The sequence below is a fragment of the Sylvia atricapilla genome, chromosome 25 (assembly GCF_009819655.1).
Source record: "Sylvia atricapilla isolate bSylAtr1 chromosome 25, bSylAtr1.pri, whole genome shotgun sequence".
Lineage (NCBI taxonomy): Eukaryota > Metazoa > Chordata > Aves > Passeriformes > Sylviidae > Sylvia > Sylvia atricapilla.
The window spans coordinates 3,621,236-3,643,776 of record NC_089164.1 but is presented as its reverse complement, the minus strand read 5'-3'; the positions used below and the strand labels follow the sequence as shown (position 1 = coordinate 3,643,776).

The 22,541-nt window shown below is 51.2% G+C and overlaps 1 protein-coding gene across 3 annotated transcripts; it reads left to right on the top strand.

Annotated features, from left to right (window-relative positions):
- The first annotated feature begins 715 nt into the window (after window positions 1-715).
- FKBP5 (FKBP prolyl isomerase 5) lies at window positions 716-21,905 on the top strand. 3 transcript variants are annotated; one of them, XM_066335843.1, is made up of 12 exons: window positions 716-771; window positions 7,706-7,782; window positions 10,262-10,379; window positions 11,219-11,363; window positions 11,591-11,733; window positions 12,629-12,743; window positions 15,894-16,050; window positions 16,477-16,567; window positions 17,291-17,374; window positions 17,804-17,989; window positions 19,311-19,550; window positions 20,737-21,905. In XM_066335843.1, exons 2-12 carry the CDS (start codon window positions 7,772-7,774, stop codon window positions 20,842-20,844), a joined length of 1,398 nt encoding a protein of 465 aa, XP_066191940.1. In that variant the 5' UTR covers window positions 716-771; window positions 7,706-7,771; the 3' UTR covers window positions 20,845-21,905. The 3 variants fall into 3 exon arrangements, with proteins under 3 accessions (XP_066191940.1, XP_066191942.1, XP_066191941.1); XM_066335845.1 differs by lacking the exons at window positions 716-771; window positions 7,706-7,782 and adding an exon at window positions 7,869-7,897; XM_066335844.1 differs by lacking the exons at window positions 716-771; window positions 7,706-7,782 and adding an exon at window positions 10,058-10,082.
- The last annotated feature ends 636 nt before the right edge of the window (window positions 21,906-22,541 follow it).

Sequence of the window (22,541 nt, the reverse complement as noted above, 5' to 3'; positions counted from 1 at the left end):
CCGATCCCCTGTGCCCGGTCCCCAGTCCCCGGGCCCCTGTCCCCTCTCCCCTGTCCCCCGTCCCCCGTCCCCGGTCCCCTATCCCCTATCCCCTGTCCCCTGTCCCCGTCCCCGGTCCTCGATACCCAGACCCCTGTCCCCTATCCCCTGTCCCCGGTCCCCTGTGCCCTGTCCCCTGTCCCCGGTCCCCGGTCCCCTGTCCCCTATCCCCTATCCCCTGTCCCCTATCCCCGGTCCCCTGTCCCCCGTCCCCTGTCCCCTGTCCCCTGTCCCCTATCCCCTGTCCCCTGTCCCCTGTCCCCTGTCCCCGGCCCCGGTCCTCGATACCCAGACCCCTGTCCCCTATCCCCTGTCCCCGGTCCCCTGTGCCCTGTCCCCTGTCCCCGGTCCCCGGTCCCCTGTCCCCTATCCCCTATCCCCTGTCCCTATCCCCGGTCCCCTGTCCCCCGTCCCCTGTCCCCTGTCCCCTGTCCCCTGTCCCCTGTCCCCTGTCCCCTATCCCCTGTCCCCTGTCCCCTGTCCCCGGCCCCGCCGCTGCCACCCCGGCGACAGCACACCCGGGGGCGGGCATAGCTCCCTAATTTGCATATCACCGCCTGTACAGCCAATGGAAGGTCGGAACCTAAGACGGGCAGGCGGAACAGCCAATAAGACGCGCTCAGGGGCGGGGCCGGGGCTCGGGGCGGGGCGGCCCGGCCGGGCGGGCGCGCGGGGCCACACGGAGCCGGGCGGCGGCGGCGACAGCGGCGACAGCGACAGCCACAGCGACAGGTGGGACCCGCGGGCCCGGGCCGCCCTGTGCGGGGCTGTGCGGTCCTGCGGGACCCTGTGTGCGGCCGGGGGAGTGCTGTCGGTGGGGAGAGAGAGTGACCGTGGGGCAGTGTGGGGCTGGGGACAGGCGCGCGCGGGGCTGAGGGACCCCGCCTGGGAGGGACCTGTGGGGGACATTAGTGTCCCCGTGTGGGGCCGGGGCGTTGGGGACGGGATGGTGACCTCCGCTGGTGCTGAGGGGTGAGCATAGGAGCGGAGTTCCTGCCCCACGGAGCCCTCCAGCCACGCCGGGAGCAGCTCCCGCAGCGCTGCCCGAGCGGTGCTGGGGACACTGGGATGGCCCGGGACAGCCCGGGATGGCCCGGTATAGTACACCCTGGGACAGCCGGGATGCTCCGGTACAGCCCGAAATGCTCCGGCACAGCCCGGGATGGCCCGGTACAGTACAGCCCGGGATGCTCCGGTATATCCCGGAATACCCCGGTACAGCCCGGGATGCCCCGGTACAGTACAGCCCGGGATGCTCCGGTACAGCCTGGGATAGCCCGGTACAGCCCGGGATGCCCCGGTACAGCCCGGGATGCCCCGGCACAGCCCAGGATGCCCCGGCACAGCCCAGGATGCCCCGGTACAGCCCAGGATGCCCCAGTACAGCCCGGTATGTCCCGGTACAGTACAGCCCGGGATGCTCCGGTACAGCCCGGGATGCCCCGGTACAGCCCGGGATGCCCCGGCACAGCCCAGGATGCTCCGGTACAGCCCGGTATGTCCCGGTACAGTACAGCCCGGGATGCTCCGGTACAGCCCGGGATGCTCCGGTACAGCCCGGTATGTCCCGGTACAGTACAGCCCGGGATGCTCCGGTATAGCCCGGGATGCTCCGGTACAACCCGGGATGCTGCTCGCCGGAGAGGATTCTTCTTTTCCCCTCTTCGCCTCCCCATCCGAGGCTCCCGGGCGCAGCCGAAGCTTTTCTTTTGACACCAGCGACCAGAGAGACCCCGCAGGGTGTGTGCATCACTGTACAGAGCCTTTGGCAGTAGGTAGAAGTGCTTGCACAAGGTAAATGCGATTTTTTTTTTTTTTTTAAAGTTTCTGCGATTTTCCCCTCCCCTCCGGGCATAAAAACTCTTCCAGAGCTTCTGTTTTTAAAACGCACGTTCGAGTGAGCTTGCTCTTCCCAGGAAACTGTATTTTACACAATGGGCTGTAGGAACTCGTGGGAGATGTGTCTGTCATCGGTGTGTCCTCAGACTGCAGCTTCCAGCTGAGGCTCCAGCACTGCACCGTATTTCTGTCCCCACCGGTGCAAATAATAAAAGCACCTTTAAAAATAAAATATAATGGAAAAAAGAAAGCCAGGAGCTGATACTTTACGGCTTTAAATGCAGAGTTGAAATAGTGTGTCACCCTAATGAGCTGTTAAACCTGAGGTGGGTATGAGGACATCACTGTGGTATCAAAGCCAACCTGGGAACTGGCGTTAAAAGTTAAAAAAAGTTGAAAGCTCAGATTGCTCCTTCCTTTAAAACATGAGAAACCTGCCTCCTTTCTGCCTCCTCCCCTGTCCTCTTGAAGGGCTGGGGAGAAGAAAATCATTAAATACGTCTGGCAGAGCCTGTAGCTGTCTTTTATGGTCTGTCTTTCCAAAGGTGCTGTGGGTGTGATTTGGGTGGCAGCGCTGCAGCTCAAAGATCTTTGGCTTGTATTTCCAGCCTGGTACTCTAGAAATGGGACAACATTTCTGGGGAGGGGACAGAAATATCCCTGACAGAGAGAGAGAGAGCAACATCCACGACCTGCAGGGGGTTAACCAGGAGTGTGAGGCTAAGCAGGAATCCAAATGGTGCAGGAGTTTTGCAGCACAGGGGTGGGATGGAGGGGTCCTGGGTGGGTTGCTGGTCCTTGAAGAGGTGCTGCTCCTCATCCTCAGCGTGGTGGGTGATGGCAGCACCCTGAGTGGTGCAGGACCACAAGGCAAGGGTGTGATGGATCTCACAGCAGCCAGGGGTGCAGGTGGAGGAAGGAGCGGCTGAGGACTTTTCTGAGGGCTTGGGTGATGGGGTTTGTGCTGGGGAAAATGTATGGTGGCATGGAAAAAAATCCCCAGCTGGTTTTTGGGGAGTTAGTGAAGAAGTTTTCTCCTCTGCTGAAATGCACAGGGAAGGAGGGGGGATAACACGTGGCTCTGGGCCTGGGGGCTGGAGGGATTCAGTGGGGAAGGTTGGCGTGGTGAAAGCTGCTCGTGGTGCCCATCCTGCTCAGAACAGAGATGTCTGCTAGGATTATTGCTCATGCAGTTATCTTTTCTGCTTTGTTGGTTTGGTTTCTTAAAAATAAACGCAAATAACCTCATCTTCCCAAGGCTGTGTTTGCCCAGCACACACTTCAGTCCTGTTGAGGTTCCCAGCACCTTCCTGCTGGGACGAGCCAAAAAATAAGGACAACTCCTGAATAAAAAGCAAACTGCATCCCTCAGGAACATCACTGCTGGGTAGTTACTGTGTTTTAATTAATTACCTGCTTGCAGAAGGAGAAAGTTTGCTGGAAGGTTTGGGATGCTTGGCACCAAGACCTCCTCGGGCTGGCTGCAGCTCCCAGACTGGCTCAGGGGAAAAATATTTTGTAAACGGTTTGAAAGACAGTTTGTCCTCAGTTATTTCTCATTTTATACTATTTTATATCAATTTTATTTTATAGTCACTCTCGGTTGCATGGATTTATATAAAGTTGTTGCAGCCCCTTGAGGGAGCTGTGAAGCTCCTACGGATCTTGTGCACGTAACAGGGAAATAGATGTTACTTAGCAAGGAATTTTTTTATTATTATTTTAATGCTCTGTGCTTGTGGGTGTAAAGAAGTGGCCACGAGTGCTCTAACGTACAAGTTGTTCATGTAACTTGTTTGTCACGGAGCTGACAGGCTTTTTCCAGAACTAGTAATTGTGATTAGTAAGGACTTCTGATTTTGCAAGCGAGTGCGTTGGAAAATTAGGAAAATAATGGTAAAGTAACTGTCAGAAGTGAAGAGTTGGGACAGTGAGGGACTGCAGTTAAATCACCTTCTACCTGCAGTGTCCTATCTTTGTAAATAGCAGATGGAAAACCATTCTCATTTCAAGTACTTTTTGATTTACATTAAATTTAACCACTTAATAAAAAAGGCTCTGGGAGGCACTGCCTGGTGAAGAGCATCATTCCTGGGATGTTTTGGGACACCATCCCAAAAAAAGGAGCTCAGGTGGGATGCAGCCTCCCTCCCCAGCCCAGGTGGTGCACACCAGTGTGTGCTTGTGCACGTGTGTGTGTCAGTGCCTGTTCTCAGACCCTGTGTGGGTCTGGGTGACCTCCTGGTGGTGCAGCATTGTCCCCAAAGCCGTGGTGGCCTCTCCCCCTCCTGCTCCTCACAGTGTCCCCAACAATGGCAGTGCCACCCTGGTCCCCTCCTGCAGTTCGTCCTCCTGTGATGCTTCTCCAAGAAATCCTCATTTGGCACTGGAGCAGGCTGGTGTTTCACTGCGAATTGCCCAAAATAATTTGGGTTTGCCCAAAATAATTTGGCATTTATAGGTCCCTGGTGCAGATGGGCTTGGGTGCTGAGTTATTTCTGGGTGCCAGAGCTGCCGGATGCTGAGCTGGGGATTCCCCCCTTGGGATTCGGCTCTGGGATGTTCCAGGTGCTGCTCAGCCCTCTCGTGTGGGGATAAATCATCAAACACAGCATTCCCACTGCCGGGGGTCACCTGGCTGCAAGCTGCTTGGAGAAAACCCCAAATCTGTTGCGAGCAGTGAGATGCTTTTAGAAACGCGAAAAAAACAACAACAACCCAACCCCTAAATAAATCCAAGTTTAATTGCCACGTTTATTCAGGAGAAAAGGCTAAATTAAAGCAGAATTGGCAAACAAGGAGTTTCTTGTTTATTCCCATTTTGTATTTATTTTAGTCCCCCCTCCCAAGCTGTCACTTGAAATTCAATTTGCTCAGCATTGGTGTAGCTGCTGCCAGGAGGCTGCTCAGAGTCGCCTGTGGAGGGCTTGGACTTCCCTTGGTGTGCTCTATGGGGAGGGAAACTTCACATTTAACAGCCAGAGGTGGAACATTTAATTCCAAAAAACCAGGCTGGTCTGTTCTCCCTGGTTGTTTTGACCAGGGGAGAAGACACGACTGAAAGGAGCCCGCTCATTTTTGGTGGCAGAAAACCCAGTGAGAGGGTGCCAAGGAGTGGGTAGTGGGATGTCAAGTACTTTCTCACATTTTACAGATGGTTTATATAACCTGCTTGGCTATATTATTTTTTTTCCTGTCCAGTTATATAATCCCAATTTATGAAGGCTTTAGGAAGTTGCATTCCCCACTGTTATGTGTGTCTATATTGCAGCCTCTGAGCTTGTTTGGATGCTTGGCCTCCCCACCAGAAATCTCCCAAGAAGCTCAGGCTGGTGTGGAACAGCTCTTTATACACTCATTATTACTAGATTTCTTTAATTATTTCGCTTTAGCCATCATCAAAAGCTGTGCCAGCCTCTCAGGAGCAGGATGGGTGCAGGCTGGTGCCTCTCCCTGCTGATGCAGAGCAAAGACTTTGGGCATTCCTGATTTATTTCCAGTGTTTTGAGGATTTGTTCTTGTGGCAGAGACTTGCTGTGGTTTTTGTGGTGGAAGCAGCTGAAATCCTTGCTGGGACCAGTGGTGCTTTGGGGGCAGGTGGGAAAGGAGCTGCAGAGCATCTGTGTGTAAAATCCTCAGCCTCATCCTGCCCCTGACACCTTCTTCCCTGGGGACAGCAGCCACCCATAAATATCTGTGGGTTTGGCTTTCCCCAGTATAAGTTTGTCTGTCAAAATAAGGGAGGGAGGAAAGAAAATGCTGGTTAATTCCCTTAATTCCCTTAATTCCCTTTCACACGGAAGTGGAGAGTTTTGTGTCTCTGGGTACCCACTCTGGAGGAGATGGACCACAGGCTGCTCACAAGAGAGTTCAGAGAACCTCCATCCCTCTGATTTTTATTTTTTTTTTTAATTTCAAAGTGGCCTGGGAGAACCACCAAGCAAGCACTTCCTTGCTAGAAAACCAGCAGAAGAGCCAGATTATTTTTAATGGGTTAATATTGTAAACTGGGGGGAGAAAACCACTCCTCTCTGAAAGTCTTTTGTGTGTTGCTGGCACGGGCCTGTTCACCTCACTCCAGGGGATGCAGAGAGACTGAACCCATCTTGCTTTTGCCTGAGATATTTATTCTGGCAGGGTTAGTGACCCATCCTGCTCACTTGTTCCTCTCGCTGCAGCTGAGGAACAGCCTCTTCTTCCACATATTTTAAAAAAAATAAATAAATTAGTTATGACTCGAACCTTAAATAAAACCATTTCAGAAGCTTAAAAATATTAGCTGGGCAGAACGATGAAGCCAGTGGGATGGGAACATCCACCGCTGTATTTAACTGAGCTGCACACAGTAGTTTTCTTTTTCACTTCGTCATCCTCTTAATTGTTTTAAAACCTTCCCCTGCTGCTGCTTTCCTGCAGATACCTCCTGGTCCTCGGGAGGTGGCTGGGGACTGCATCCCTCTCTGGAGTGTCCCCTTGGAGTGGGTGACACTGTTGGTACCAGGGTCTCCATGGTGTTCACCCTGGAGCAGGGACTGGCCATGGATAAAGGTGACCAGGGATTGTGCTTTGGTCCCTGGTGGGTCAGGGCTCACCCTGGTGGGTGCCATGGGGGCTTCTCAAGGTGCTGGGCAATTCGAGCAGCTCTGTTTGCATTTTGGTTTTTTGGTTTGAATAGAAGTTGCCATGCCTGGCCCACCAGGGTGTTGGCCGCTTGCACAGCGTGCACCCTAGGGAGTAAATTGATCCATTTACTTTTATTGTTCAGTTGGTGAACAATAGTTGCAATTTTATGGCTTCCCTGTTTATTTTGAAGGAGAAGGAGAAAGTCAAGTGGACAGGATTAAAAAAAAGAAAAAAAAAAGAACAAAAATTAACTGATATATGAGTGTGAGAAATGGCACTCAATGTCTGGGTATGTCCTTTTGGGTATGTCCTTTTAGGTATGTCCTATAGTTGAGGATTATGTGGAGCTGCTTGTCCATCTTAGGAAGGTCATATTTTATTAGAAATCCCAATTTGAACTCATTACCATCACCTTCCTTGGTCTCTGCTCATCAGGCTGGCCCTGAGGTGTCTTAAAACACCCTCATCCAGCAGAAATCACTGCTCTGCTCTTCCCTCTCCTGCTGCACAGGCACAACTTGCTCAGCAAGAAGGGATTTTATTTGAAAAAGTACTTCTTGTGATGGAAGGGGAAACAATCCACCGTGGGGCAGTGGAGACAGTCAGCTGCTGCATTAATTGGGTTATTCTTCATTATCAGCCTGTGCTGGGGCTGGAGGGTGCGTGTGCAGCCCTGTCCAGCCTGAGGGGCTGGGATCTGGGGAGATGATCACCAGGATCCAGGGCCACACATTCCCCCTGCTGTGCTTTCAGATTTTCAGATGTTTTTAAGCCTGACCTTTGCGTTTTCAAGAAACTCCCTCCTGTGTTGCAATCCGGAGCTTTTAGGGCTGTTGTGGTGCCGTGGAAGTGAAAGTGCTTTGTGCTAAGTGGGTCTTAAAAAACAAACCCCAGAGCAGCCAACTCTTATTTTTTCGTCCTGTTAATTTTCATCCCAGTGAAACAATTGGACAGGATATAGCCTTGATTTATTATTTTTTTTTAAAGCTGCTGGTAGAGATGCTGTTTTGTGGAAACAGAGAATCAAAACAGGTTTTGGCCATAGTCTTCATCACCCCTCTCTGACCGTGGTGAAACATGATCTGTGGCTCAAAACTGCTCTGTTGTCTCTTCTTCTGAAATTCTGAAATCCTGTTTTAGAACAAAGCACATGTAATTTTTTCATGTTTTTTTTTTCTTTTTGTCTCTCTCCTCTTCTTACCAGGTATTTCCCTGCTGTGTCTCCGGGCCTGGATTCTCCCTGAACCTCCAGACCTTCTCCAACGATTGCATGGTGGCAAGGTGAGACCCCTCCAAACCCTGCCCAGCCTTGCTCTTCCCCGTCCCTTTCCCCTCCTGCGAGCCTCCGGGAGGGATCTGCAACATGAAGTTTCCATTTGGAGCTGGCAAATTCCCGGTATGCTGATTTCTAGGAAATGTGGCTGGGGATCGTGTGGTTGGTGAAACCCTAGCATGTGTGATACCTGTCTGTCCTCAGCCCGGGGTCAGACATCTGCATCCCATTCTCCCCTCTGAATTTTCACCTATTTCTCAGGGTCGGGAAGCAGCAACACCTGTGTGGAGAGAGAATTGTAAAATTAAAAGGTTTGTTTTTATTTATTTCTCTGCTTCTCCGACCCGTCCGTGTTTATATCGCAGAGAAATGGAGCTCTGTGAATGTTCAGAGAAGGGAGGATGGTTTATCCTGGCTTCATTTACAGATTTACAACATTAATCTTGTGGGTAGTAGCAGCAACGGGAAAGCAGGATCTGCTTAGGGTGTCAGAAACACCCAGGGGCTTTTGCACACAGTAATTAATTAATGCCCTCCCTGTATCCAGAGTACACAAACAAGAAGATTCAGGCTCTGACACCACCAGCAAGCTTGCTGTGCTCAGTGCCATCCCTGCCTGATCGCTATTTAAACCTCGGGGAGTAGCAGATTTTTTTTATTTTTTTTCCCCCTACAACTGTTTGTTTCAAATTAATTGGGATTTTGGCCGCTGGCCAACCTCCTCCTGTCGCTCCAAATGGGAGATAAGTGGGAGCAGTGCACTCTTTTCTCTAACCTACTTGGAGCCGTTTTTTTTTTGCTGGACGGAGAAGTCGTGAGCTCTTTCATAACGTGGGCCACATCTTTAATAGCTGGGTCTTGAGGGCTCCATCCCTCCCACTGCTGCTGACGCAGAGCGTCTCCCCTCCCGCCCGCCTTGGCCAGCTTCCCTGGATGACTCCTCTAATTGCTTACGTAGAAAAATAATGAGAAGGATGCGTAGGGTGTATTTTTAGATGTCTCTTGGTGGGATTTAGCAAGCGGCAAGCCGGAGCCAGCACCTCCCTGTCCGTCTCTCCTGCATCCCAGTGGTGGCTCCTTGGAGGTTCTGTCCCAGGAGGTGGCGATCCTTGGGCAAGCTTCCCTGCTTTTTGGGCTTCTCCTGGTCCTTATGGGTTGGTTATGGGTGATGTGTCCCTGCTGCTGCACTGGATCTGTGCTGGGAAGCCCTGAGCTGGTGCACGGTGCTGATGCCATGCCCATGCCAAGGTGGGCACCACCACCTCCTCGCTCCTCTCCAGGAGGAAGGCTGTGGTGGCTTGGAGACCATCCCAGCACCCAAGTCATGGAATCATGGAATGGTTTGCATTGGAAGGAAACTTTGAAGGCTATCTAGTCCAGCACTCCCACCACGAGCAGGGACACCTTTTACTTGACCAGGTCGCTCAGAGCTCTGTCCAAACTCACCCAAATGTTCCCAGGAATGGGGCATCCATCACCCTTTTGGGTAACCAGAGCTTCACCACCCACATCATCGAACATTTCTTCCAAAGTAACCCATGGCACGTTTTCCAATGAATACCTGTGAGATAATGGGTCCCCCCGCGTGTTGCTTTGCTTTTTAAATGCTTTATTTTTAAAGATGTTCCCATCTGAAACCCCAGCAGCACAGAGGAAAGGGAGCAGACGCAGAATCCCATTAAACATCACCCCAAAGACTGTGATAATTGAGCCTTGCAACAAGTAGTTCCCTTATTTTTCTCTTTGCTTCTTCCATTTCAGGGCTCTTTGTGTCTCGGTGGCTTCCTGTGCTGGGGGGGCCGGGCTCCAGTCCTTCCCTTTCCACCCGGGTGCGAGGAAAGCAATTCTTCTTGCAGCACGACTTATCTGTCCTTGGAGCTGAAAACATCCTTTCTTTGCTCTTTTTGAATCCCCCAAATGAATGATTCCTCCTGCTGGTTAACATCAGCTTCCACGCTGAAGACTGTGGGAAAGTTTTGCAATTAGAGTGGCTTTAATAGATCTGGTTTATGTCTTAAAAAACCCATCGCTTTCTAATTCTCCGTCACATGTTTCCTTGATGATGTGTCGCCCAGCAGTGCAGCTACCAAAATAGCCCCATGGTCTGAAGGAAATCATCAGGAAATATGTTTTTGAAACCGTAGGCAATTCTTTTTTTTTTTTTTACCAGGAACCATTGGAAAAAGTCTGTGTTCAATGGAAAACGTGGCTTTTCTGGCACCTTGGCTGTCTATGTGGTGACATTTGGGAGCACAGTGCTCCAGCAGTTTGCCCCAAAAAAAACCCCTCAGTTCCTTAGATTCTTGCTGTGAGTTTTCTCTTTATCCACCCAAATAGCTGGGATTCTTTTGGTGTTGGGTTTGCTTTAATTTTGGGGGGAAATGCTTGCTTGTGCATTGTCTTTCCATGCAGGGTGACAGACCCTTTCCTCTTCCACCACGTCCTGTGTCCTGCCAGGCTGACGGGGTGTGTGCTGTGTCCCCTCAGGTCCAAGGAGACCATGACCACTGATGAGGCCACCAAGAGTGAAGGGGAGGTGCAGGCAGCAGCTCTGGCTGAGCGTGGAGAGGACATCACACCATCCAAGGACCGAGGGGTTCTGAAGGTAAAGGGGTTCTGCTGAGAGTGTCCTGGCCTCCTGCATTTTGGGGTGCATGGTCACCTCACTGGGCTGCATCCCTAGGATTGACTTCTTCCACCTCAAAGGCAAAGGGGATGAGCATTGCTTGGAGTAAAGGAGGATGGAGTGGTGGTTGAGGCTGGTGGGCCCAGGCTGCTCCATGAATTTTGCTGCTATTGTGTTCCTAATCAGATTATTAGCTGTAAATCCGCAAAGCATTTCTCTGTGTGACTCACAAACATTAGAAAGAGCACATTACTGAGGTCATCCAGTCTGCTCCACAGCCCCTTTTTCATATTCAGGGCCGTTTCTGGATAGTTCTGCTCCTCGGCACTTACACTTCTCCACTTGAATAGGACCTTTCCTCCAAGAATAGCATCCTCCCCTGCTCCATCCTCAGCTCGAGAACTGCTTGTTCCCGGCTGCAGCGTTCAGAAAAAAGTGTTGACAAGGAGTGAGTAGTGAGCTGACACACCCCTGTGAGTAAAATGTGTACGGACAGAGAGCGAGTGGAGCTGCATTCACTGCAGGTTTGGAGCCATGGTGTTTATCCACCCAGTACAGACTGGTCTCTGCTCCCAGCCCTATCCAGATCCATTGCTGTGGCTCCAGTTTGACATTTGCTTTTAGGAGCTGATGAAGGGTAAATTTAGGGGCAAGCTGAATAGCTTCCCCCTGAACTTTCCTGTTATTTAGGGCAGCACTGGGGTGTATATACATGTGTATATTTATATAATTTTATGTGTGTGTGTGTATCGCTCTCCCCTTCCATACACATCCTTTGCTATCTCAGCCCCAGCTCATGGGTGGTTTCTCTCTCTCAGATCATTAAGCGACCTGGGAGTGAGGATGAGTCTCCCATGATTGGAGACAAGGTTTATGTGCACTACAAAGGGAAACTGGCCAACGGGAAAAAATTTGACTCCAGCCGCGATCGGAACGAACCCTTCATCTTCAGCCTGGGCAAGGGTGAGCTGGGCCAGGGCTGTCCATCCCTGGGGTGGTGGAGGGTGGGATCACCCTGGGGCAGGGGGATCAACTGACCCTGTTGCAGGACAGCTGGACAGAGCCAGCCCTGCCTTAAGTGACCTGTGAATGCGGAGGTTTTTTGGGGTGCCATCCCTGCCACACTCAGGATGGGTTTTCTCCTGGGCTGCTGGTTGCTCCCTCCTGCCTGACATCTGCCTTTCTCCTAGGCCAGGTAATCAAGGCATGGGACATCGGGGTGGCCACTATGAAGAAGGGAGAGATCTGCTACTTGCTCTGCAAACCCGAGTACGCATATGGCTCTGCTGGCAGTGCCCCCAAAATCCCCTCCAATGCCACCCTCTTTTTCGAGGCAAGTAATGCTGGTGAGCTGGTGTGGGGATGAGCAAGCTCACTCCCTTTCTGCCTTGCCAGCCAGCTCAGAAATAAAAATGTAAAAATGATTATTATTATTATTATTATTATTATTATTATTATTATTATTTAAGCCCAAACAACAAAAAACACCAACAAAAACCAGCCCCCAAAAAAACCCAGCCCAGCCTGGATTCCTGAAACGTGTCCCTCTGCTCCAGGAACTGCTGCCAGGGCTTTCTCAGAAATGTGTGTCTGAGCTGGAAGGCTGGGACTGAAACTCGGGCTTAGGAGAGTCCTGGTGCTGGGGCGGGGAGTGGGCACATTCCTGGTTTCAACATGCACACATGGGAAGGAGAAAGCAGCTGGGAAATGCCTCCAGGTGCTAAAAAACCATTAGTGCTGAGGGGTGGTAGGAAAATGAAGCTTTTGGCACAGAGAGCTCCCTGGGCAGGGCTCACTGGGATAGGCAGGAGGAGGGAGTCTGTCCTGATTTAAGGCTCAGGTCTTCCAAATCGAGTGTGGACTAAGCTGAGGGTCAGAGCTGGTCCCATCAGAGGATGGAAGGGAAGCTCCTGCCCACGCCAGGGGACTTTGACAGCATCTTCCAGCAGCAGCTGTGCTGTACCCTTACAGGTTCAATAAGTTATTTTTGCTGTTACTTTGTGTTATGCTTCAGGTACTGGATGTGTCCCAGTTTCTAATAAATCCTGTGTATTGTGCTGTGGTTTGGATCTGGGTTTTATGGGCAACTTCTGCTCGTCAGCTGAACGGAGAATTAGCTTAGTTCTCCAGCCAGGGGATGAACTGCTGCTTTGTGGCTCTCCTGTTGTTTTTCTCTTCTCCTTTCTCCCTCTCTACGCTCTGCCCACTTTTTCTTTATTATTTTTTAGGTCGAGCTGCTTGACTTCAAAGGCGAGGACTTGTTTGAGGATGGAGGAATAATCCGGAGGATCAAGAGGAAGGGAGAAGGTTACTCCAACCCTAATGAAGGTGCTACCGTGGAGAGTGAGTGCTGGTGGGACAACTGGAGGGATCAGCCTGTCCTGAGCAGATTCCTGGCAAGGAGCTGCTGGCAGTGCACAGGCTGAAGGTGGCCGTGCATCCTGTGGGATGCAGTTACATCCATCCAGAGGCCAGATGGGATGCAGAGGGCCTGGAGATGCTGCTCTGAGCCCTCCTTGGGTGGCCCCTGTGGTGGCTCTGCCAGAGCTGCTGCTCTGCAGGGCTGGGTGGAAAACCCTCAGCCCAAGAAAACCCTGGAGCTGCTCAGGCAGCAGCTGAGAGGAGGATGGAAGAAGCAAATCCCTGTGGGGTTTCAGGGCTCAGTCAACTCCCCCAACCCTTCTGCATCCCAGTGCAGTGTCCAGGGTGCTCCAGGATGTGCCATCTGCCAAAACCCCTGGCTCTGCCTTGCCTCCAAAGCATCAGTTGCCAGCCTTTCCTCCCTCGACACTTGCTAAGTGTTTTGGATGCTCAGCAGTTTCTTTGGTCTCCTCATTCCAATGCTGATGGTATTTTTGGGGGGGTCTCATCACATCTCTTACAGAAAGGGCTTTTTCCTTCCCTTCTGGCCACAGGCCTGCTGATGGTGGGGGAAGGAAATTATTACAAGGGGTTTGCTGAGGCTGGGGTGGTCTCAGCTGACAGGAGGATGAGGAGCTCACATCTCGTTGGGGTCTTCCTCTTCTGGTCCCATTTCTGGAGCAGACGTTTCATGGGGCAGGAGAGGGGAAGGCAGACTGAGGTTTGGGGTTTGGGGTTTTTTCCTTCCCGAGAGCTGCTCAGACACACACACAGAGCTCACTCCACATAGGAGGCATTTACTTTCTTTCCTTAATTCCAGAGCTCCTGTACACAAAGATCCTAAAGTCCCTTTAGCGACTGAGAAATTGAATCTGAGCTGTGAGAGCTTATAAAGGTCGTGGCTTTCAGCGGCTGGTTTTCTATCGAGGCTCTCTTTGAGGGAAAAAATGAGATTTTGACTCAGATTTTACTGTCTGAGTGGTCACTGTGCTGGGGGTGGCACAGCAGCCGTGGGGACACAGCAGTCCACCCTGGGGCAGGGCTGGGTTACCTCAGCTGTGTATTTTGGGAGGTGCTGGAATTAGGCTGGAAGAAACCGCGCTTCCAGGAGCAACTACCTCCGGGGTTTTATAGGCTTTAAGTTTTACAGACCCTAAATCCCACTTCTGGTCCCTAAAACCTGTGCTGCAGTTGAAATCTGGCATTCCAGCTTTTGTTACATCCTTTCCCCCCCCCCACCCCTCCTCCTTCTCCGTTTTTAATCTGAGTACAAATTGCTGTCAGCACATCAAGTTCGTGTGCCAGCCGCACTCAGTACACTCTGTTCTCAGCTCTTCAAAAACAAAATCGCTGCAGGCACTGAGAGAACAATAAGTCAGAGCTGCAACCGGAGTGATGTTCCTTCAGTGACTTTTTTTTCTCTGTAATCCAAGAGTGGCTGAACCAGCTGACCCACTCCTGGAAACCCAAGCGGAGCTTCCCCCCCCCCCGTGCTCGGTGTATTTTCTGTGCAATTAAAACAGAGCAGAACTATCCTTGGAAGGAAGAATCACAACATCCCCCCTGTGCATCCTGTTTTAAAGTGGATCTTCCCATCACTGCTGCATCCCGCAGGGGATGTGGGACCTGGGGGAGTTGTAGTGCTGCTTTGGGGGTCAGGGATTATGGATCTGTGTTTGCTGGGAACACGCGGCAAGATGCACGGTGCTGTGGGGTGGCTGGGTTACCTGTGTTTGTGGCAGAATTTTCCACATTTTCTGTGCCTAAAAAAACCACCCAGCTTGGTTTTGGGTAGTCCAAAAGCAGAGGTTGTCCCCAGAGAAGCTGGATTTGGCTTTTGTCCTCATCCCAAGCTGGGTGAGCTCACAGCAGTCTGACCACCCAGGTGACTGTGCACCAGGGATGGAGGCAGGATGTCTCCCAGGGATCTGGCAAGCACCTGAGCATCCTCTGCTGGAGTCCCAGCATGGCTTTGGTGGCAAGGGTGGGGTGACAAGGCAGAGCCTGCTGTCCTGCCCCTGCAGTCAGGAACCATCCTTGGGTTCTCTTATGGCAGCTGGACCTGCCCTTGGAATGGGGGCTGCCAGGTCTGGCTTGGTCTAAGCCTTTTATCCTAAGGACATCTGCAGCTCCCAGGGCATGGGATGGACACAGATTTCCTGCAGCTCTCCCGTGCAGAACCCAGACCCTCACAGCAGTTTCTGGTGCCCAGCTTGTCCTGCCCCTCACCTGCCACCACAGCAGGATGCTCAGTGCCCTGCAGCACCTCAGGTTGCATTCTGTTCCCCTCAAGCAAAGGTAAAGCTCATGTCTTTGTAGGTTGCAAAAACCTTTAGGCACAGTTGTGATTTTTTTTCCTCTTACAAAGCTTTTTTTTTTCTTGTTGTTTGTTTTGGCTTTTTTTTTTTTTTTCCTTAACAGTATATAGGAGTTCCTTGTGAAATTGCTTTTACTTGCTGCCTGCCTGCATGTGTGTACGCCTTTTACCCTGCAAGCAGAATGCAGAGGCTGTAAAAGTGTCCCCAAAGCCTGGAACGTCTTCAGGTCTGAATAAATAAAGAATAATCTTGCTGTGGAAAGCCAGCCAGGAGTGCCAGGTGGTGAATGTGCCAGGTACCCAGTGTCCGCTCTGGCTGCGCTTCTGCCAGCGTCTGGGGCTGGAACAGCACGGCTCCTGGTTGAAGATTAAAAATAAAAAAGTTTATCTTGTACTTTGAGTTCTCAGAGTCAGGAGAACACGGCCTTGTTTTCGAGGCAGGAGTCAAGGCAGTATAGCACAGTATAGAAGATTTGTAATCACCGTGATAAACTCTGCGTGGCACCGTGCCAGGAGCAATATCCAGTTCCAGTAAGACTTGACTCGTGCACTTGAGTACGAGGGGAACATATTAGTCACGATGTTTATCTGTTGTTTAGTCCTTGGTTAGACGAGATATGCCTGCCTTGCTTTTCAGCAACGTTCCCAAAGCCTCCCCATCCCTCTTCTCCAGGCTGCCCCCAGCCCTGGGTCTTCCTTCTCCCAGGCTCTTCTGAATTTTGGGAGAAATGCTTTATAAAGACACTTTGGAGCTCACCTTTCTCCAAGGTTTGGGTGATTCTGGGTGCCATCCTGCTTCTCTTGTCCCTCTGCAGTTCACCTGGAGGGATTCTGTGGCGGCCACAGGTTCGACTGCAAGGATGTGAAATTCGTGGTGGGCGAAGGGGAGGACCACGACATCCCCATCGGCATTGACAAGGCCCTGGAGAAGATGCAGAGGGGAGAACACTGCATCCTCTACCTCAGCCCACGGTGAGGAGCATCTCCACAGGGATCCTGGGTGGGTCTCAGCCTCCAGCTCTTGTGGAAGATGGTGAATCCTGCAAATAGGACTCTCCAGGAGAGAACAGCAGCAGGAGTGACCAGTGACATGTAATATTGAGATGCTTTATGAAAACCAGGTGAAAGGGCTTTATCCGAGTGGAGTGTCTGAGATGAAAGTGTCTCCCTGGAAATGACCAGGGCTGTGTAAAAAAGTGGCCTTGATGCAGCCAGAAGGGATCATTCCCAATTTATGCATTGTACATCCACAGGGACCTTTGCTCATGGAGAATCACATCACACTGTCCCCAAAATGTTCGAAAGTTGTGGGTGGCAAGCTGGGTCTGCATTTGTGGGCAAGCTCTGCTGAAAATCAGGTTTTTCCCCCTTCTCTGAGTGCCTCCTCCTGCCCTGCAGGTACGGCTTTGGCGAGGCAGGGAAGCCCAAATTTGGCATCCAGGGGAACGCAGAGCTGGTGTACGAGGTGACCCTGAAGAGCTTTGAGAAGGTGAGGGCAGAGGTGCTCCAGTCCCTCCCAGGTCACTGGAATGTCAGGGTCTGTGTAGCCTCCAGCCTTTGTCCCTGGCGTGCTGCAGCCCAACCCCTGCTGAAGTGGACACGTCACTGAGGAGCTTCGTGTTCTTAATTTGTTCTTCTCCGTTGGTTTGTTTTATTCTTGTGGCTGAGGTCCAAGGCTGGGTGTCTTATTTGTTCTTAACCTTGTCCTTTCGTACTTTCTTTTTATTTACATTTTCTTTTTTTCTTTTTCCTTTTCCCCCTCTCCCTTCTCCTTTTCTCCTCTCTTTTTTCTCTTTTTTTTCTCCCTTTTTCTCCCTTCCCTCCTTTTTCTGCTTTTTCTCCCATTTTTTTCTCATTTTCTCTTATTTTCCTTTTATTTTATTCCCCCTTTTCCTCCTTTTTTCCTCTTTTTTTTTTTCCCTTGGGCTGAACAGCTGGCACATTCAGCCAGCCCTGTGGAGCTTGGCTACATCCATGAGAAGGATGGGGATGGGATACACGAGAAATCCATGGGATTTGCACACCCCTGGATGTGTCCCCTGCCTGTGCCATCACTCTGGCCAAAGCAGGGGCAGGACCTGTCTCCAGGCTCTTTGGCACAGGCCTGATGAGCCCTGAGTGTGACCACACTGTCCCAGAGAGTGGCACGGTTCTGCTGGGGCAGGGGAGGCTGCTCTGCTGCACTGGGAGTGCTCCAAGTGTTCCTTTGCAGGCCAAGGAGTCGTGGGAGATGGACACCAAGGAGAAGCTGGAGCAGGCAGCTGTGGTCAAGGAGAAGGGCACGATGTACTTCAAGGTTTGTGAACTTGGGGGTGGCAGAGGAGGGGAGCTGGGGCTGAATTTGGCAGCCATCAGTGGCAGAGAAGCCATGAGCCCCCAGATACGGCTGAGGAAGGAGAGTCCTGCCCTCCCTCTGTTTTTCTCTCACTTCTTGATGTTCCCCTGAGATATCTCATCCTTTCCCAGCATTGCCTTGGCTCTGTGTGCTCCCTGCAGAGCAGGACAGAAGATCAAACCCTTCCCAGACCTGGGCCAATGCTGAGGGGCTTTGCATTCCCTTTCCCAGCTGGGGCATCCCTGGTCCCCACTGTTCTGACTCAGCTTTTCCCAAACCTGCTGCTTCTGTAGGAGCTGAGATCCTCCTTCTGTCCTGTATTTATTGAACACCCCACATTACACTTGTCACATTCCAGGGCCACACTGAGCCTTTTTTTGCTCCTTTCAGGAAGGCAAGTACCTGCAGGCAGTGATTCAGTACGGGAAGATTGTGTCCTGGCTGGAAATGGAGTATGGCTTGTCTGAGAAGGAGTCTAAAGCCTCTGAGTCCTTCCTGCTGGCTGCCTTCCTCAACCTGGCCATGTGCTACCTGAAGCTGCGGGAGTACGCCAAGGCTGTCGAGTGCTGTGACAAGGTACAGGTGCACTGATGCTGTCTGTCCCCCCTGGGTCACCAGAAACTGAGGCCAGGCAAAATTAAAACAATAAAAAGCAGTTCTGTTTATTTGAAGGGCTTTCAGGTACATTTCAGGCAGACAAAGCCCTCCCAGAGGCTACACCCAAAAAGTAGATGGTGGGTCACAAGTTTTCACACTTTTATGTGTTTGGTCCTTTTGCATATTGGGGGTTAATCTTCCAATTACAGCTTCAGGTAATGAAGTGATTTACCACAAGTTTGCTCCCCCTCAACTCATTTTTGTTTGCATTTCTCTGGGCCTGAGACAGTGAGTCCCAGGCCTGGAGAGGAATTGTTTTGCCTGACCAAGTAGTAGCTTGGACTGTATATGGAGTTTAGAGTTATGCACTAAAAAACTGCAGGATTACAAATATATAAAAAATATAAAAGCTAAATTCCTAAGGCATCAGCATGAGCCTGGGGGATGCAGCATCCTCTTCTCCTCCATGTTCTTGTTGGGAGTTTAGTAGGGTTTTTTTTAAAAATTCCTTGTCATATAAGAAGGAATTTCCAAGCAGCAGTGGGATGGTGGCATCCCCTCTGCACCTGGAGGTCCCTGTGGTTGCTGGAGTGCTCAGAGACTCACGAGGGCCTTAGGGGTTCAAAAGCCACCTGGGCATGCATTGACAGCAGCTTTTCTTCCAAATGAGATCCGTGTGAATGGATCTGTGTGGACTGAGGACCTTTGGGTGCTGGTTGGGTCTGCCCAGGCTGGGGCTGGGCACTGAGTTCTGCTCTGGGTGTGACACAGGCAAGCTCTGAGCAGATCTCCAAGTCCACCAAGAGGTGGGATGGGGCTTTGCCAGTCCCTAAAAGATCTTTGACCTTGTCTTTGTCAGGAAGCTCTGAATTCTGTTTTTTAAAGGCTTAAATTTAAGCATCTTGCATATGGGATATATGGGATATTTGTGTTAATCTGAAAGGTAAATCATGCCTGAGATGTATATATGGCTTTTACTAAAGGAAAATAATATCTTTGCTAAAACAGGGAGACAAAAGGGCTTGGATTTAATCTTCACACCTGATCTCTTTCCTGTGGATTTGTCTCTCACTGACTGCCACACTCAGGGGTATTTTAAGCACAAAAAGATAATAAAACTATATTAATGATCTCCCAACTGCTGATGGAGATGAGGCAATTTTTGTTGAGCAAGATGCAAGTGCTCTGGAGATTTGAAGCCACCTTGTCCTAATTTTTGACAGATTTATTGAGGCTTCAGCTGTAGGGGATCTCTTGGGAGGGCTCGGAGATGTTAACACAGACCTGTGTGTGTTTCCAGGCTCTGGGGTTGGACCAGGACAACGAGAAAGGCTTGTACAGGAGGGGTGAAGCCAGGTTATTGATGAACGAGTTCGAGCTGGCCAAAGGTGACTTTCAAAAAGTTCTGGAAGTGAACCCACAGAACAAAGCAGCGAAATCCCAGATCTCTGTGTGCCAGAAGAAAACGAAGGAGCACAACGAGAGGGACAGGAGGATCTATGCCAACATGTTCACAAAGTTTGCAGAGAGGGATGCAAAGGTGAGTCTTGCTCGTTTTTGGCCATCCAGGGTTGCGTTAGGGTTGTGCTGAAGGGTGCTCAGCAGGATTGTGATGAGAAGAGATGGGTTAAACCAAATTAAATTATAGTTCAGGTTGAGGATGGAGGGATAGAGCCTGCTGCAATGGGAAGAAGTGTTTTACTTTTAGATCTTTCTTATGCAGAGGCTGCCATCAGGTGCTCAATCAGCAATGAAAGCACTTGCAGTGTGAGCTGACAGGGGCTGATAACACTAGTATTTAATTTTGCTGCTCCCAGCTAGTGATTGTTGACGAGCTCCTGGTCGCCAGTAAAATGAAGTATCATTCCATCTCTGGCAGGGGTATTTTGAGACATGATAGTGTGGATTTCCTGAAGCTGGTAAGGCAATACCTGCTCCTCTGCTCGGGCGGAGCGATCGCTGTCTCAGAACAGGCTCTCATCCAAAATTCCGCTGAACAAAACCCGGTGTACTGTAATGAGAGAGGACACAGCTTTGCAAGCCAACTGCGTGGGTCATTTTTAGTATAATCTCTTCTGAAGTGGTGTCTGGAGGTTGAGGCTGTGGATTAAGTGACTGGTGAAGCCCCTGGGGAGCAGTGTGCTGGGGCAACCAGCTCGGGCAAGGAGCAGGGCCAACCTGGCCAGCTGCTGGAACTGTGCTTGGCTTGTGTGGGCAGCTGTGATGGGCACAGTCACTGCTGGAGCAGGCAAAAGGCTCCCCTGTGCCTGAGTGCTCCCCTCCTGCACCCTCCTGATGGGCTGCACCCATGGCTCAGTCCTGTATCTCCACTCTGACACTGCTGCCTTACCTCCTCATCCCTCTCTTCCCTGTCCATCCAACCATCCATCCATCCATCCATCCATCCATCCATCCATCCATCCATCCATCCTCACTCTTGTGTTAGCACTCCACTTCTGGTGAGGTGGGTCACATCATTCCCAGGAGTCCCACACCTTCCCCAAAAGCTGCCTGAGCTGATGAGCTTTAACCTCTACTGGATCAAAGAAATGTAATGCTCTGGTGTGAGCTGCACTGATCGATGGGCACGGGGGAGTTGTGGGGGGCAATTTTGCCTCTGCCCTTCCAGGCTGGACTACCTGTGCCTATTCCCAGCATCCTTGTCATTTGCCTTCCCCTTCCCTCTCCCTTTTCCAACTGAGTGTGTTTTATTTGCTGTTTGGCAGGAAGCAGCCAGCAAAACTGGTGTGGGAAAAACAGCGGAGAAGGCGGCTTGTGAAAAAGGACCGAAAGCTCCTGGTGCTGAAGGCCAAGAGGCTGAGGGACATGTATGATGGAGGAGGAGGGGATGGGATAGCCTCGTGCCCTCGGCCCACACTGAAAAAGGTTGCTGCCAAACCTTGGGACTTGCCAGTGTTTTCTTGTAAAGCTTGTTACAGTTTGTGTGATCGTGGAAGCAAAAAAGCACCTCGCAAAGAAAAGCGACCCCGTCCCGCCGCCCTGGGTGCACTGGGGGCAGAGCAGGAGGGGCAGGACACCATGGGACCACCACACGTGGAACAAACAGCATTCAAACAGCAGGGAAAAGAAAAGAAAAATATTATAATGATGAATTAAAACTCTTGGCTCCTGGGAGGTTTCCGTAGACAGCTTGTCCCAGCTCCCTTAGGCTTTGTGTCCACTGTGAGCACAGCATCCTCTGAGAGGAGCTGGGATGTGGGACATGCCCCTTGTACACTGCAGTGGTTGTCCTGCTCTGGTTGTCCCAGCACAGCCCCAGGGGCAGGGATTGGCTCTGTCTCCTGCTGGCTCCTTGCCTGTGGCCAAAGGGGTTGCAGGGCAGAGCCAGGATGAGAACCCACATGGCCTCTGCTGCAGCCCCTGGATCTGCACCTGCCCTTGGCAGGGACATCTTTAGTCTTTAAAGCACTGTTTGGGGAGGGGGCCACACACAGATTTTACCTTCTGAAGGAGCTGGTTCCTGTTTCTTTAGAAAGCAAAAGCCTGTCCATCCTTGCAGGTGCCCAACCCACAGCCTGCACCCCATCCCTTGGCTCCTGGCTTTAGATGGGAGTTTTATTGCTTTTATTGGGATCTGTACGTGGGGAGAATAAAAGAGCAGGTTCAGAAAACTGGTTCAGTGGCTGGGTGTGAGCTGGTGCCATGGGTTTGTCACTGAGCAGCTTTCCCATGGTGAGGGGGTCCCGGGTGCATCGTGTCCCTGCACCGGAGCTGCTGCTGCCTCCTCAGCCATCAGCCCTCTCCATCCTAAAGGGACACTGTCACTACCCCATGAGAACAGCTTTCCAGTTGTTATTTTTCCTGTCTCTATAATAATACCCCTTTTGGAGCTTGAAAATAAACAACTGAAAGAAAAAGGAAAAAAAAAATAAAAGTGCTCTTTCTCTGGATCCTGCTCAGCAAATGGGGTGGCTGTGGGGAGGATGGGTGTGTACTCCTCTGGGGGAAGATGCCCCAGCAGTTGAGGAATTATTGGTGTCTCCAAGAACTGGTGCTGCCCCTTTTTATCAGTACCATTGTGGAGAGCCAGAGAAGGGCCAGCAATCCGTGCTTTGGAAAAGCCTGGCTGAGGGATGCTCTCTGGGGGTCTCAGCTGGTTTTCCAGCCTGAGAGGTTTATCTTTATGCTTTTTGTTCCCATCCTCCACTGTATTCCTTTGGATGGGGTTTTCCTGAGGGTCAGCTGGGTGGGTGGAAGTCATTTGTGCCCCTTGACTGAGGGTGGAGAGAGAACAGAAAGCTGAGTCAGTGGGATATTAGGATTGCCCATCCCTCTTTTATACACCTCCCCCTCCACAATCTTGGGAGACTAAGCCAAATTTGGTTAAAATTTCTCTTCTCTAGTCCCATCAGGTGGTACCTGAATCATCATTTCTCAAGCCTGTCTGTTTTCCCACCTGCAGCAGTGGCACAGAATCCACGTGGCTGCTCCAACTGCTCATCCAGGGCTTGGGTTTTCTATCACCATGGGATGCACCTCCCTGGAGGCTGCTGAGAGACCCAGGGCCTCT

Bases quoted from the DNA above. Each gene is read 5' to 3' on its own strand.
- FKBP5 (XM_066335843.1), top strand. The intron at 10,380-11,218 runs GTAAAGGGGTTC...TCTCTCTCTCAG, and splicing joins AGGACCGAGGGGTTCTGAAG to ATCATTAAGCGACCTGGGAG. The intron at 11,364-11,590 runs GTGAGCTGGGCC...CCTTTCTCCTAG, and splicing joins CATCTTCAGCCTGGGCAAGG to GCCAGGTAATCAAGGCATGG.